Source organism: Lipotes vexillifer, unplaced genomic scaffold, assembly GCF_000442215.2.
Source record: "Lipotes vexillifer unplaced genomic scaffold, Lipotes_vexillifer_v1.1 scaffold777, whole genome shotgun sequence".
NCBI classification, from domain to species: domain Eukaryota; kingdom Metazoa; phylum Chordata; class Mammalia; order Artiodactyla; family Lipotidae; genus Lipotes; species Lipotes vexillifer.
The window spans coordinates 1,449,219-1,465,409 of NW_006784423.1; the positions used below are offsets into that span (position 1 = coordinate 1,449,219).

At 54.1% G+C, this 16,191-nt stretch overlaps 1 protein-coding gene across 3 annotated transcripts in view; it reads left to right on the forward strand.

Moving 5' to 3' along the window:
* UXS1 (UDP-glucuronate decarboxylase 1) overlaps positions 1–15,791 on the forward strand; it is a 75,689-nt gene extending 59,898 nt beyond the window's left edge. For all 3 annotated transcript variants that reach the window (XM_007456821.1, XM_007456822.1, XM_007456820.1), the window contains 6 exons: positions 5,802–5,921; positions 6,326–6,369; positions 10,035–10,095; positions 12,304–12,361; positions 13,949–14,052; positions 14,969–15,791. In XM_007456821.1, coding sequence (XP_007456883.1) covers positions 5,802–5,921; positions 6,326–6,369; positions 10,035–10,095; positions 12,304–12,361; positions 13,949–14,052; positions 14,969–15,100 — 519 coding nt within the window. In that variant the 3' untranslated portion in view covers positions 15,101–15,791. The remainder of the gene's footprint in view (positions 1–5,801; positions 5,922–6,325; positions 6,370–10,034; positions 10,096–12,303; positions 12,362–13,948; positions 14,053–14,968) is intronic.
* The last annotated feature ends 400 nt before the right edge of the window (positions 15,792–16,191 follow it).

The window sequence follows — 16,191 nt, forward strand, 5'->3', positions numbered from 1 at the left end:
TTTTTTTTTTTTTTTTTTTTTTTTTTTTTACTTTTTACCTTTCTTTCTGTTTTCTAATGGGTATAATTCATTTTGGCTTTAATATAGGTCTCTTCAGGGGTGGTTATTTATACTTTGATTCCCTGCTTCCTTAGTCATGGCTGTGCTGGGGCTTGCCTATGGATCTTTCCAAGTTACAGATTTGCTCACCTCCACGCTGGGGCAGGTAGAGCCTACAGGCGAGAGGCGGGGGTCTGGCTTCCCACCTGGCTCCCCACTGTCTACTCCGGAGACGTGACCCATCGGTCACAGGACCTTGTCCTGCCTGCCTGAGGGCTGTGCAGGGGCCAATCAGACGTCCAGATGGGGCCCAGCCAGGCCATCCACTGTGCTTGACCAGCTCTGGGACCCTCACAGACATGCCCTTGGAGTGACGTGTAAGTGAATAACCGTGGATAGGGGTGGTTCCAGGACAGGCTGCTGATAGAGGCATGGAGGCCACACTCTGGGACTCAGAGACGAGCAAGTGTCCATATCCTGGAGCAGCCTTCTCAGGCCGAGGGTTCCTCCTGCCAGCCAGCTCGGAGGTCAGCTGGCCACGGGCTTTGTGTGATGGGGGACCCTGCCTGGGTACCCAGTGCTGAGAGCTCATGGCTGGGCTGGGGGCACTGAGCGCCTTGTTTGTTTTTTGGAGGGAGTTGGCAGAGACTTTTTTCTCTTATATTTTTAATGAAATACCAATATTGACGACCCACAGAATAATCTTGTGCTGAGGTGTAGGTATTGATATTTAGGTTTTTCTGCCTTATTTCTTGGCCAGGACCAGAACTGATTGTTTTCTAAGCCACTTTGGGCAGTTGGCTTGTAGTATCCATTTATTTTAATCAGTTCTAGAAAAGACAAACGATATCATTTTGGAGCCCAGAATATCTTGACCTAAAAGTTGAATGAGATGGTCTCCTAGGTACACAGAACAGCCTCTGTGTATGTTGGTGCCTAAGAAAACTAACTTGAGTGTGTGAGGGGACATAAATCAATAGGGTTCTCGGCTGTTTTGCTTTCAGTCTGTGGGTGTATTTCTTAGTGAGTTTTTGTGTAGGTAAAGCTGGCGGGCAAGTAGGACATTTTTAATGTCCTACTTTTAGTTCTTATTAAGTGATGAGAGTAGTATAACTTAATAATGTTGTAAGTATTCATATTACCTTAACGTATGAGCTCATGATAAGTATGGTGTTTAGTAACAGCGTGGCCAACATTTATTGAGCACTGACTGGATGCCAGGATCCAGGGTGTGTGTTCCACTGTGCATGTGCTGACCCGGGATCTGTAAGTGCTGTCCAACTCATGAGTGCAGGGTCACAGCTCCCTCCACACCTGGGGACTGTCAGCGTTGGCATTTCTGCTCACACAGGTCTCGGGAGAGGCACGCATAGATGGTGCTCCCCGTAATGTATCCTCTAGGAGCCCCATGTGCGGCTGGCTGGCCGTGGCCGTCGGGAGGGTGTCGCCCGCTGCAGAATGCTTCTGCTGCGGGGGCCGTCTGCCTGGGCTTCCCACCAGGGGCCCCAGCAGATGATGTCACCTGTGTGCAAAAGTCACCTAATGGGTGACAGTGGGCTTCTCACGGGGCACAGTGCACAGACTGCTCCCCGTCACAGTGTCGGGTCCGAGGGTTGCTTTCGGATACAGGCTCAGCACCTTTTGTGAAGCTCGGGTCTAGGCCAGCAGCACTGTGGCACAACTGCCCCAGGACTCCCGTCTGCCCAGGTGAGCAGTGCCGTCCGGGCATCTGGAAATGCACCGTGGAAGGCCTGCCCCTGTGGCCTTGGAGGCAGGTGTGGGTCCTGCTCTCCCCACAGTCCCTCAGCCACTCCTGCTGGCTGGCCCTTAGGTCCAGGAGTGGACCGTGCCTCTGGCCCTGTGGCTGGCGGCGTCCTCTCTGGTTCTGGTGGCTGCAAGGCCAATGGGCTGATGCAGGACAGCAGGGCTGGGCGCCTGGGCCTGGGTGGAGGTCCCTGTGGTCTCGCCTGGTGCTGAGTGGCCTAGAAGGCCCAGCGTGAGCGTCAAAGCTCGCACATGCCTTGTTATTCACGTTACATGTACTGCGTTCCCTTCCAGGGAGAGCTGTGGGTCCGAGACTGTGACCGCGGCTGGGTCTACACAGTGTACCTGTGCTTGCCGTCCCTTGTTTGTCTGAGTCGTGCTGAGGGGAGGGAACCGTGGGCATCTTCTCTCTCTGTCCACAGGGCAGACACCACACAGTTGAGGGGTGTTGGGATTCTCGTACTGCAGGTTGCTTTGCCAGGACAGAAAATAAGAAAACACAGATAAGCAAGAAGGAAAAAATATTACCACCCACGGCCCCATTCAGAGATAAACGGAAGGGAAAAATAGGGCAATTCTTTCACTTGGGATTTTATATTAGCTGCGGCAGGGGCTGAGTCAGAGCCCCCCCTGCCACACTGGGCTGGCCCCTGTGGGCACAGCCTGGTCTGGGCCAGATCAGACCATCTTTGGAGTTCAAACAGCAAAGCAACTGATGTTCAGTATTCCAGCTCTCCTGCTTAAAAGCTTTGGGTATTAGTTTTTGCTATCTGGAGGCAAATGAAAAAATAATGGCCAGTAAAATGATGAACCAGGTGGAATAGAATGCCTTTGGCATATTTTTAGTTAATTATTTTAATAATTTAATTATTTTTAATACATAAAGGCATGTCCCCTCTTAAGTATAAATCATCATTTTATTGAAAAGACCATATATGGTATGTGGATATATCTTTCTCTAAATAAATCTAATATATAAGGATAGAGAATATAAACAAGATAGATCCAGGGATGAAGACACATTTTATAAAAGATTTTAAAGGATTCTTTTCTGGGTTTGTTGTAGTGAATTAGATATCCTAAAATGTATTCAAAATAGAATTTGATTTCCCAGGAAACTCTGTCGCAGGCACATTGCAGGGCATGTTTCTTACATAAAGAGGGGCTCCCTGGACTCTTCTTTCGGGGGTGGATTGAGCTGGCAGTCGGGGTCAAAGGGCATCGCATCTTTCAGGAACACTTTGAACTTGTCAGAGAAGTTACATGGGGCTTGTCCGTGCCCTTGGACGTGGTGGTTTCGTAAACATGCAGAATTGTCCGGAAGGCTCTGCGGTCAGCGCTTGTGTGCTTTGGAGCTCGTGGTCCCCGCCTGCGCTGACCCTCAGGGGTCTGAGCCCCACCCATGGGGCTGGGTCTGCGAACCAGGCCGCCGTTCCTAAAAACAGACCGCAGAGCAGAAAGAAAGGACACTCAGAAACCCTTTCGTCCAGGGCCTTGAGGGTATGGTTTTGTTTTATTTTCTGGCATCAGAATACTTAAAATTAAATGCCTGGTATGCGTATTATACCTTAGTTAACAAAAAAGTGTTCAGCAACCAGCTGAAGGACATCAAATGTCCAGTGAGCGGGGTTCATCCCAAGGGGCTGATTAAGCCCATGGCCTGGAACCCCCAGTGCAGGCCTGTTTCTGGTGCCCACTCCCCGCTGGCCGTGCGCTGAGCCTGGGCGTGGCCTGGGCCTAGTGAGCACTCTGGTCTGAATGTTAAGGGTCTGGCGGGACCGTTGAGGGTAGTTGCCAGGCAGGCATCCTGCTGTCCCCAAACCTGTGTGGCCTCTCTCTGCCACCACCCAGCGTGAACGGGAACTTTTCTGCACCTTTGGGCATCTTGCTCAGCAGCTGAGCTCTGCCTGTTGTATGGCCTCAGTCTCATCCCTAGGCGGGGAGCGGACCCCCCACGAAGGTATGTTTATGAGAGGCCGGGGGGAATCGTGTGGTTCAGCTGTCGGGGCTGCGTGACCCCCTTACTTTAGGGATGGCATGTCCTTCTGGGGGCCTGCCGTCCCTGGGGGCTTCCCGCTCTCTGTGTGTCCTGCTCCCTGCAGGCGAACGTGTCCTGGGCATCTCCCTCAGGGCAGGCCTGGCACAGCAGAGAGGGTGTGAACGAGCTTGAGAGCTGGGGTGCCTGGGAAGCACGCGTGAGCGTACCTGATAGTTGGGAGGAGCTGCCCGTCCCCTGAGGCCTCGGACCCAGGTGGATCGGTCACACAGCCAGGTCCCTCTGTGCTGCAGTTCATGTGTGCAGAGCCCAGCGTTCCTGGGGGCGGGGGAGGGAGCAAAGCCCAGCCCCCCAAGCGCCCTGCCGGCACATGGCCTGACCGCTGTGAATGTGCTGAGCTTTTCCTCTCTTCTTGGAATAAAGCCACTTTCACCCACTTTGGATTTTCTCATCTTGACAAGTAAATGCAGGCGGATACTTGGGAGTTGTTTTCTAGTGAGAGCAGCATCTCTGCTCATCCCTGCCCCACCCCCGGTTTCTGAAATGCTCCCTGGTCAGTTCAGTAGAGAACAAGGTTGGTTTATTCCTGGACCTGGAATTATAGCTCACATCTTAGGCCTAGGAGTCTGAATGCCCATGGGAAGGCTTGATGGCGTATTGCTGGGGCTTGGCAGAAATGTGGCAGCTCCGGTTTCTGAAAGCTAACTGTGTGCTGGATCCACACCTGCCAGCCACTGCACGTTGGCACACGTGGAGACCTAGATGAGGCTGCTGGGGGCGGAGGTGGCTGGCAGCTCCAGCCACTGGGAGGCCTGGTGGGGCCCTAGGGGTGCCGCAGCCCATGGCCGTTCACTCGCCGTACTTACGGTGGAGAAATTCTATGCTAAATCAGCCCCATCAGCTACGGGTCCCTCAGGTTCTCAGCCTGTACTGGCTCTGATACGTAGAGTCAGGAAAGAACTGTACCGATGAGCAGGACCCTGGCAGCAGCTAAGCTGTCATCACCGGGCCTGCGCTGAGGCTGACTTCTACGCGAGCCCCGCCCTCTCCCGCTTTCCGGGTGAGGAGAGACCCACGGCATGGCCTGGCCACTGAGCCCTGGGGCTCACAGCCCACCCCACCAGCCCTCTGACACCCGGAAATGCGCATCTGTTGTCTGATGGGTGATGGATTGCTGTAAGAGTCTGCTGATTCAGAGGGTGATAGAAACATTTAACTTTTTATCACTGACAGAGCAGTCTGTGCAATTGATAATTAAACAAGATAGTTTGCAGGCGGCTTTTGGGGTTTAAAAAAATATACTTGACTACATGTTTGAAAATGTGCTTTCCCCAATTACAAAAGTAAGAGAAGTTTATTGTAATAAAAATAGAAACATTAAAAGTACAAGCGGGAAAGTCTGGAACACCCGTTTTTGTAAACAATGTACTCTGGCATCTTCCCAGGCTGTTTAGCTATATATAGCCTGTATCAGGTGCCAGATTGTCTTTGGTTTTTCACTGAACGGATGAGTTTTCCAGCAGGACAGATTGGGGAATGTAGTAGGTACCATGTAGCCCTTTCGGAACCGTCACCTGCCCCTCCTCTCCCAGGACAAAGTGCTCTCTTGTTTTTCTTCAAATCAGCTATTAAACATTCACTAACATTTAAATCTCTGTTGAGTGGTAAATTTATACAAAATATTATGTGAAAGAGATGATGAAAGAGATGCGTAGCACGGTCCTAGTTAAGAAAGTAGATATTTATTTACTGGGGAAAAAATGTATACCCATCATTAATCCCTTGCACTGTTTTAACTGTCTCTCAAGTTTCCGCAGTACGTTTCATGCCGGGGGCCTCAAGGTTCTGGGAATCGGGGCTCATGTGAGTCTGGTGTAACTTGCAGCCTCCGGATTTGATTACAGAGAACAGAGCATCTCCTCAGGACGGAAAAGTGCCTGCGTCTGGCAGGAAGAGCAGCGGTGCCTGTGGGGCGCCGGGCTCACCCTCTTCTGTGTTGCAGGAAGGCGTGGAGGTGCGCGTGGCTAGGATCTTCAACACTTTTGGACCCCGAATGCACATGAACGACGGCCGGGTGGTCAGCAACTTCATCCTGCAGGCGCTGCAGGGGGAGCCGCTCACGGTGGGTGGCGGGCGGGTGCGGGTGCGGGGGGGCCGCCCTGAGGTCAGGAGTCCCCGCTGCCCTTGGAGGGAGGGGGCGGTGCGTGGAGGGAACACACGGGAGCCGTGACCCTGGACGGGGCTCAGGTCACCCTGCTCCCCGAGCTGCAGACACCCTGGTGCCTCGGGCGCAGGGCCTGCCTGCAAAGGCCTCTCCCGCCATGCTTTTGGCCCATGACTGTGCCCAGGGGCGTCTCTGTCCACGGGAAGCCTCAGGGTGCCCCTGGGTGAGGCCCCGGGCCTGGTGGAGGGCCTGGCGCGGCCGGACCCTAGGGTTGTCAGGGCTGAGGTCAGGCTACGCCCCTGGTGGTTGAAGGCTCCTGTGCAGTCCGCGGTTCCGGGACCCTCCGTGTGGTCTCCCCCCAGGTGTACGGATCCGGGTCGCAGACAAGGGCCTTCCAGTACGTCAGGTAAGACCCCCAGGCGGGCGAGGGCCGTCCGGTCCCATCTGGGTCACTTGTTCGTTTTGCTGTTTTCATTCCCCGTGAAGCAGCTGGGTTGACGGTTGGTTCTGCTCTTCCCGTGGGCGCCCCCCCATCCCGGTTCTCTGCCAGTAGAGGTCGGATGTGCTGGTCTCCTGCTGCCACCTAGTGTCTTGTCGGCCAACCTGCCGGCCCGGAGGGTCACCCAGGGCCTCCAGTTCGGGCCAGTGAGGTGACGGCCTCAGGCTTGCAGCACACCTGCAGATGCCGAAATCAGACCCTTTAGACGTGCCTTCTAGGGTGGACAAGGTTGTCATCATTGAGAAGGTCAAGTGGCCTAATGCTGACAAATTTTGTGCCCAAACTAAATGTAGATAAAAATATTTTAAGAACTTTGTTGAATGGTCACACGGTCACATTTACTGATTTCTTGGTAGCCCTCCTCAGACTAGTTTGTCGTCGGCCAGTTCAGTTGGTGGCAAGTTTTAAAGTGCGGTTTGGGTTCTGAGAGAAGAGTTATTATATGAGCAGAGTTACATCTATCAAAATGTGTCCCACGCGGCACAGTGGTGAATTCTGCATAGGTCTGTGGTGTCCTAAATCACTGGGAAATCTCGTTGTATGTTTTGGGACCGTATATTTGCACTTTTCAGTACAAATACCCTGGAGTGCCTGTCCATCAGAAAATGCTGTCCCTGGTGCCTGAGGCCACCCCAGGGATGCTGTTGGGCAAAGTGGTGGCAGGTCTTGGGGGGCTCCCACCCCACCTCGGCCCGAGCACCCACACCGATTTTTGCCTGGTTTAAAAGAAAAAAAAAAATTAAACACAACCACTGTAGATTTTTTTTTTCCTACAAGTGTTTGTGGATTTTCACATTTAGTCCAAAAGAAAGCTGAGTAAGTGTCTTATAATGAACAGTGGTTTTTCTCTCCCCATCGGTTAGTATCTTGCCCAGCAGGGCAAAAGCCTGGGACCATCACGTCACTGGCCCACTTTGTTGCCCAAATAGTCTAAGAAGGGATTCAGCCAGGAGCTAGCCGGCCTGTTCCTCATGTCAGAGCACTTCACTCGGGAGCCGTGTGCTGCAAGGAAGCGATTGCGGCCCGTCTCTGTGTGGGGGCCGTGCTCCTGGGATCCTGCGCTCGGGTCCCGCCTTCTCATCGTGACACGTGTCCACCCCGCCTGCCCTCACCCGGCCCCCGTCTGCGCACTTTCTCGAGGGGGGGGTCTTGATGTCTTAGTCACGTTGAATCTCCTCCAACAGCCTCATCAAGGCCCCCAGACTCCTCTGGCCGTACCGCCTCGTGGAGTGTTCCAGAGACTGTGCAGTGAAAGGGGCGTCACTTACAACCCGTTCTTACTATTTCAAAGGCATCAGATACAAAATTCATTTAAAGTAGCCTCTCAGGTGCTTGTTTTTTGCTGGTGATTAAAATCCTTTAATCATCGAGCGATGCACGGGCTGCATTCCATCCCTAACAGGATGTGCCTCGCTGGCCGGCCTGCACGGTCCACGTGCCCCGTCACCAGCCCAGATGCCAGGGTGCACCCTGGAAGGGACCTCAGTGGTGTCACTAGAAGCGATGTCGGGGGCCCTTCGGGCAAACCCTCTCTTCGTGAGGCCGTGCCGTCTGCTGGTCTCACATCTCGAGTTAGTGGGCTCTGACATGCTGAGGATCCCTGACTTCACCAGACTCGGGGAAGGAGCTTTCCCGGCTTTCGCTCTCCATTGTTCAAGGATTGGCCCAGAGAGTTAACTTACCAACGCTGGGCCGTTTTAAACAAGCTATTTTGTAGAAACCGAGGCTCTTTTACGTCACAGTTAAAAATGCACAGTGTTCGGATCTGTACTTACTGAACTAAATTACCCATTTCCAAAATCCACGGTTGCCCTGCGGTAGCGCTGCGCCGTTTCTGGGTGATGGGCGCGGTCTCTGGGTGGCGCGTGCGCTGACATCCTGGCATAACCGTGCTCGGTGCTCTCGTGGCCAGGTTGCATCCTCACCCCGTCGTAGAGGCATATGCTGTGTTGTCTTAAAGAGTCGCTTTGTCAGCATGACACTTTTAAAGAGCTTCAGCTTAGACGGATGTGATCTGTGCACTTTGGGCCTTAAAAGTTGCCAGTTTTTTTGCATAAGATGCATGCCCCTCCCCCCAGGGTGATTACATAAGTGTCCGTCACCTTCCAGCTTAATATGGACCCCCCCATTAAAAATGTTTGTGGATGCTACTGAATGGCACATTTTAACGTCTTTTCCAAATATGCAGAGATGTGTGCCGTCAGAGGACATGTTGGGGTGTGGTCGTTAACGGCCATAGTGATGAAGGGACTTTTTGCCAGTTTCTAGTAGCGAGGAATCGTCTCAAATTAGCGGTTCTTTGCATCTGTGCTTGATGCGTGAGAGCAGAGCGGACTTTAGGCGTGTTCCTATAAAATGCCCATTGGTTGTGAGCAAAAACCCAGAAAATCATTTGTTTGCTAAACAACACCCCTCCCCCACCAGATTGTTTCTCAGTGAAAAGGAAAAGCAAAACCTTAGGTTTTCTTTTACAAGTTCAGCACAGGAACCTGCTCCTTGCTGGTTACGGCACAGGAGGGGAGAGGGTTCCAGGCGGCCGCATCTGCATCCCCGGAGCAGAAAGAACCCTCACAGCCTCGTGAGACACAGCTGGTGAAAGTGACTTATGACTTAGTAAAACGCTCGTGTAGCAGCCAGGTGTCATTTTTACGAAGTCACTTTTTTTTGACAGACCACCCTTTTTAAACGCTTCTGAAAATAAGAACCAAACCTTGGTAAGCAGAAGTTTGCCTCTTGACTGTCACCCTCACGGCCCGCTTGCTCGCCATCCGTCTGCAACACCCAGATGCCCCTGCCCGTCCCATCCGGGTGCGGGGGTTCCTGGGGGGAGGTGGGGCCGGAGGTCCAGGGAGCTGGTTTCAACACTCAGGGCGGTCTGGCTTTCTCTGTGATTTGCCAGTAGGAGACTTACATACTGGAGTTCTTCCACTGTAGGAGGCTTTTTTTTTTTTTTTTTTTTGCGGTACGCGGGCCTCTCACTGTTGTGGCCTCTCCCATTGCGGAGCACAGGCTCCGGACGTGCAGGCCCAGCGGCCATGGCTCACAGGCCCAGCCGCTCCGCGGCATGCGGGATCCTCGCGGACCGGGGCACGAACCCGTGTCCCCTGCATCGGCAGGCGGGCTCTCAACCACTGCGCCACCAGGGAAGCCCGGAGACCTTATTTTTTTAAAAAAATCTGCTTTTCCACATGGGCCGACTACCTGGGTTCCCGTTAAACATGGACTTTCCTCGGAAACTTGCATAAACGCCATCTTTTTTTGGGTGTGTGCCTACTTTATTTTCGTTTTTTAATTGCCGAAGGATTTCAGAAATATACAAAGTAGGGAACTCAGCCCCATCTCCTGCTCAGCCATCTGCGTACACCCTCCCACAGAAGGCAGATCCCAGACGCCACATCATCCCATCTGCAAACGCTGGAGCATCCTCTGTGCCCTCTTATGTGCAGGGTTTTATTTTGACGTCCAGTCTCCCATGGGGGTTTTGGTTTCCTTCCGGGAGGTGGCCGGCTGTGTCCGATGCTCAGCACCTGCGGGCCTCGGCGGGCACCTGAGCAGCCTCCCCTCTCTTCCAGCGACCTGGTGAACGGCCTCGTGGCACTCATGAACAGCAACGTGAGCAGCCCCGTCAACCTGGTGAGTCCCTCCCTCTGCCCACTCCCTCCCCACAGGCCCGTTCCTGCTTGGCTAATCTGCCGGCAGCACGCTTAGGGCACGTGCCTGTCGCTTGCCGAATACTAGAGGAGGATACACGGAGTAGAACAAAACAGGAGTCCACAAAGAAGTAAGATCTGGGACACGTGGCTGAGCCACGTGATAAACTAACCGCGCTCTGTCCACCAGGAGGGCCAGGTCTAGAAATTCCCGCAGCCTTCAGTGGTTGTAGGTGACATCCTGGGTGTCTTTTGTCCATCACTGAATGTGTAGCTGGGCGCGATAAGGCTGCTTTCCGGGTTTGTAGACAAGGGAGGGGCTAGAACAGTTTCCTCGCTGTCACGCCTGCGAGCGCCCAGACCCCTTCCTGCCGCTTCCTCCCTCACTTCCTGCAGCGCGGACGCGCCCGGGAGGGAGTGGGAACCGGCTTGGCCTGATCCGGCCTCGCTCACTCTTGGTGCTGGAGGACGTGTTTCTCTGCAGAGCAGTTTGTCCTGTCTTCGGCCGGTTCTCCTTGGCAGAACGTTTTTCCTTCTGTTTAGAGGTAAAACCTCATCCCCTGTGTGCCTGCCCACTGTCCTGCCTTCTCCGTGGGCACCCCCCAGAGCTGGTCTATGCCCCTGGGATGTGACAGCTTCCCCAGGACTTCCCCAGTCTCCTCTCCAGCTCTTCCAGGGATCAGGTGGGGCTAGAGCCCTCGGACCCTTTCGGTCACCGTCTCCTGAATGGTTTCATTCCACCCCGTTTAAAATGCGAGGTGCCCAGTGTAGGCTGCCCGTCACTCTAGACGGTCCGCTTCTGCCGATGGCAGCTGACCCGAGCCCCCACCGCCCCTGCCCTCTCCCCACCTCCGTCTCCTCCCCTCCCTAGGAGGGGCTAAGCTCGCGGGTGTGGACGTGCCTGCTAATTTCTTGTTTTTTGCGGTACGCGGTGTTGTGGCCTCTCCCATCGCGGAGCACAGGCTCCGGACGCGCAGGCTCAGCGGCCGTGGCTCACGGGCCCAGCCGCTCCGCGGCATGTCGGATCTTCCCGGACCGGGGCACGAACCCGCGTCCCCTGCATCGGCAGGCGGGCTCTCAACCACTGCGCCACCAGGGAAGCCCCCTGCTAATTTCTTAAGCACTTCCCTTGCAAACCGTTTCTTGTACTTTTCTTCATGCCCAGCAGTCTGAAGCACGCTCTGGAACGTTCACTCCTCCTGGCTTGGGCGGGAGTTCCCACCAACAGCAACGGATGGGCCCTGGAGAGGTCACTCCCTGTGGGACCTTTGACCAATTCATGGGTACCGGCGGCCGCAAGCACCCAGCCAGCGCTGTTTTCATGCATTTTCAAAGAAACAGGCGGTTAAATAGCATCAGCTGTGTCTCGTGAATCCTCACTTCATCTTGAGCCTTCACCGCCCTTACCCTGTGTTTTCACTTCCCGCGCTTCCAAGTGTGCGGCTTAGTCAGTGGTCGCCCCAAGCAGCCACTCCCGGCTTTAGTGCCGCGTCGTTCTCGCCTCTCTGCATTGGGCCGTGCTGGAGTGTCTGACTCCTGTAGAAACCTGTCTTGTTTCAGGGGCGTGTCTGCCGGTAGCCCCGGGGTGCTCATAATTAGGCCTAGGGTCCCTTCCTGCCTCGTCTACCTTTGGTCTCAGACGAAACCAGGAGATTGGGGATGAAGAGTGTAGGGACGTACAGTTGCCAGACTTCATGGTGCGCTCTCAAGGGAGGAGCAGGCTCGTGGAGGGGAGGGGCAGTGGCTGGCGGAAGGTACCAGGGCAGGAGGAGGGGCGTCCAGAGGCCCCCCCAAAGTAAGCCCGCCATACAGCCACATCCTGTCTCTCACACTGGCTGCCCAGGGCCCCCCTGCGAGCACGTTTCTCGTCTGCTGGGACTCCTGTCCAGGCTCACGCGTCTTCATCACCTACGGGGCGAGCACGGTGCCCCCAGGGGGAAGCAAGAGTGTCCTGGGAGAGCTGAGCTCGCAGAACCAGGCTTTCGTGCAGAGCGACACCGAGCCTACTACCTTTGTGTCTGGAAACCAGCCCGTGCCTGGGCCAGGGGACGCAGCGCCCTGATGCGCTGCTACAGAGGCAGGCGGCTGCTGACCCTGCCCCCTGGGGGTCGGGGACGGCGCGCGCGTGGTGCGGGAGGGTGTGGCGTCGCCATTGCGTTTACACCTCTAACCAGAGATCTTTCTTCCTTAGGGGAACCCAGAAGAACATACGATCCTGGAATTTGCTCAGCTAATTAAAAACCTCGTTGGTAAGTAGGACAGGGGCCTTCTGCATGTGACTGGCCGTGCTTACCCTGTCAGTTAATAACACCTCGCCTGCACGGTGGGTAATTAATACACACTAATCGAATTGGATGAAAAGCAGAACTTGATCAGGAGTGCCTCACCGTTTTGTGATTCTAAGCAACGGAAAGATGAAGGGGTGCAGGGAGGGGCCCAGCTTTGTTCACCCTTGTGACAGAAGGTCTGTGTGGAGCAGAAATGGTACATCTGATCTCTGTGCCCGAGACGTGATTGTGGTCAGCAGTTCTGCGCAGGTGACCACTGTCTGGTTCCAGATGCCAGCTGGGCCAAGCACAGGATTTCAGGGAGCAGGAGAGTGACATGGGGGCTTGTGTGATACTGGTGGAATCTGGTGGTGAGTTTTAGGTTCCAGGTGCAGTTCTGGCCAATCTGGCCATGGGGTGTTGCAGGTGTGGCCGAGAGGGTGTGCTCTTAAGCCATGAGACGTCTGTGCGTTTTCAGCCAGCCGTGGGCTGCTGCTGTCTACGGGCTGTGCCCTTGGTCACAGGGTCAGGTTCCTGGGGCTCAGGTTGGGGGATGTCTGCTTCCCAGGGTTGATCGAGAAATCAGCGTCCAGACACAACCAGATTAGAGTGGGGTTGGCTAGACCAGGTGAGCGTGATGTGAGCCTGTCTAGACTCTATACTTAGCAGGCTGGATTCTCTACAGTTGTCCTTCCTGGCAGTGTCCAGCCCGGACAGTTGGACAGGACAGGGGATGGTCCTCCTGAGATGAAAACCACAGCATCTTCGTCACCATCAGGCACTTGTTAGAAATGCAGCGTCACAGACCCTACCCGCGCCTCCGGGTCAGAATCTGCGTTTGGCGACTCCTCAGGCGCTCATGCTCACGTTAAGGTTGGGCAGTTTGCCTGGACCGTGGGTGGATGGCTGTGTAACACATCGCCCCAGACCACTGGCTTCAGGTGGCAGCTGTTTTATTCGCTCCGGATTCCGTGAGCAGGGCTGGGGGCTCCCTCTGCAGGCCTGGCCCGTGGTCGCTCGGCTGGCTTTGTTCTGTTGGTCCTAAGGAAGCTGGGCCGGCCAGGCTTTGGTCCTGCAGCTTGCGGTCTGCCCAGCAGGGAGCAGGGTGGCTGGACATCCTTGGGTGGCTCAGGGCGACTCTGGCAGGCCCTTGTAAGGTGTCAGCCTGGGTTGGCCAACGGTCACTCCCTGGCACTCTGCCCGTTACATGGGCTGAAGGGAGCTTGGCTGCAGATGAGGGGCTCCTGCAGGGCATGAATGCCTGGGGCAGGGGGGCTCGTCAGGGCATCAGGGTCACAGCCCCCCTGGCGGCAGTGGGCATGTGGCTGTGCTGCTGAGGGGGATGGTGTGCGTGGGGCCTGTCCCCTCCTTCCCCTCGGGGTGGCGCAGGCTCCTGTCCTGCCCTTGCCAAGTGCTGTGTGGCCAGCAGCACAGTCCCCGGCGTTGGGGGGGTTGGGGGCGAGGTGACTTGGGACACAGCACCTGCACTGGTGGGCCTTGACTTTGACGGATGTGGTGAGGCGCATCCCAGTGGTTCCTGATTCTCTTTTTCCTTTTTCAACACCACAGGCAGTGGGAGTGAAATTCAGTTTCTCTCTGAAGCCCAGGATGACCCCCAGAAAAGGAAACCAGACATCAAGAAAGCAAAGCTGATGCTGGGGTGGGAGCCCGTGGTAAGTGGGGGGGGTGGGTCCCGGGGGGGGGGTCCCCTGCCCTGTGGAGAAGGCCTCCCACCCCTGCACCGTGTCTGTTCCTTGGGGCTGCTGCCCCAGGGGGTGGCCTGGGGGCTTGGGTGGCCCCAGCAGTGTTCTCTCCCACACAGGGCTTGTAGCCTGTAGCCTGTGTCTCTTGTCCTCTGTTAACGGGGAATGGCTTGGCCCCAGGTAGCCCTGCTCGGCCTCCAGCCACTCAGCCAGGGTGTTGTGGACGTGCAGGGCCGGCCACCATGCCCGTGATGTGGGCGAGCTCATCCACCCCAGTTCCCACGCAGGCGGAACAGGGTGGGAGTGTGAGAGGCTGAAGGGGGGAAACGGTGGGCCTCGCTGTTGCCCTTGGAGTCCATCAGGCTAGTTGGTGTGGCCTCGCCAGGCTGGGGATGCCTGTCCCCCAGGCTGACGGTCCCCCCGGGGCTGGGTGTAGCTGCTGCATTCCTTTTCTCCAGGTCTCAGTCTAGAGGTCATGTCCGCAGAGAGGACATGGGCAGCTGATTCGGGTTCTGTTTCCTGTTTGCTGCAGGGCAGCTCTAAATTATGAGGCTTCCCAGGTCATGGGTCCCTTGTAGGTCCCTGGGGGTGAAAGTACAGAGAGTTAAGTGTCACCCAGAGAAGCAGTCACGTGGATTTGGGTACGGACGCTTCCACGCATCTTCCTCCAGAGACCTCTGAGAGAAGGGCGCACGTGGGCGTTAAAAATTTTAAGGGTGCCTTTTGTGACTGATTCAACCTGGAACAGAGTCCGAACCTGCAGGAGGAAGTGTGGGTCTCTGGGGCTGCAGCTCCTTCAAGTGCAGTCTGTCAGGGTGCACAGCACAGGCGCAGACAGCCTCGGGGGACCCGGCCGTGCCCCTCATTCTCGCTCTCTCTTTAATAGGTCCCGCTGGAGGAAGGGTTAAACAAAGCAATTCACTACTTCCGGAAAGAACTAGAGTACCAGGCGAATAATCAGTACATCCCCAAACCAAAGCCCGCAAGAATAAAAAAAGGACGGACGCGCCATAACTGAAAACCTCACCTTTGGGGACGGGAGATGCCCTGTTCCACACTTGACGAGATGTATTTTTTTTTTAAAGAAAGACTTAAACAGGTATCATGAAGAACAAACTGGAATTCATTCTGAAGCTTTCGCTTGAAGAAATGGATGTGCCTAAAAACTCCCCTAAAAAAACTGCAGATTTTGCCTTGCACTTTTTAAATCTGTCTTTTTATGTAAAATAGCATTGATGCATCTCTGCGTATTTTCAAATTTTTTACCTTGCCGTGAGAGCCTATGTCGTGACTGTCATCGACAGTTTTATTTACTGGTTTCTTTGTGAAGCTGAAAAGGAACATTAAATAGGGTGATTAAATGCCGATTTATTTATAAAGTGGGTACTTATAAATGAGACGTTATACTATGCACAGCGGAGAAAAAGCAGACCAGCAGTATTGTCAGGTAGGTGGGTGGCATACCGCATTAATTCTCGGGCAGATAAAAACATTCTGTTTGAGGGCTTTGTTTCTTCTAATTCAGAATTTTTCCAAGGTCTAGTTTTTAGTTGCAGACTTGACTTTGAAATGTTTCTGTTGGTTATCACAATGCAGGGTATTTGAAATCAATCACTACTGTGTTGTGCTGCACATGGTGGGGGTGGGAAGTTAACATATTCTTGGTTAACAGTGGTTAAATATGCTATTTTAATAAAATACTGAAACTCTGTTTTAAAGGTTGGCTTTCTGCTTTGCATGGTGCATCATCAGATGGCTAAGAAAATTAGAGAATTTAATTTTAGAGAAATTTCTGTAACTATCCAGGTTGGTATAATATGTAACTTGATGAGTGGATAGTGGAAACATTTCTGTGCTGCTGGGGCTGAATCTGTGCAAACAGTGTTCACTGCAGTGTGGAGAGATTTTCAGGTCTCACCTAGGGTTAGAATCTTTGTGTGTCCTTCCCTGGAAGCACAGAGCAGATGGAGAAAAGGAAGTGTCATTAGTGACCTTTGGAGTAAAAACTGAGAGCTTTCATTTTCACTAACAATTCTTTCAAGGTTTAGTGGTAGGGCTTACTGGTAGGGTTCTGTTGTTTTGGTTTTTTTTTTTTTTTTTTTTTTTTTT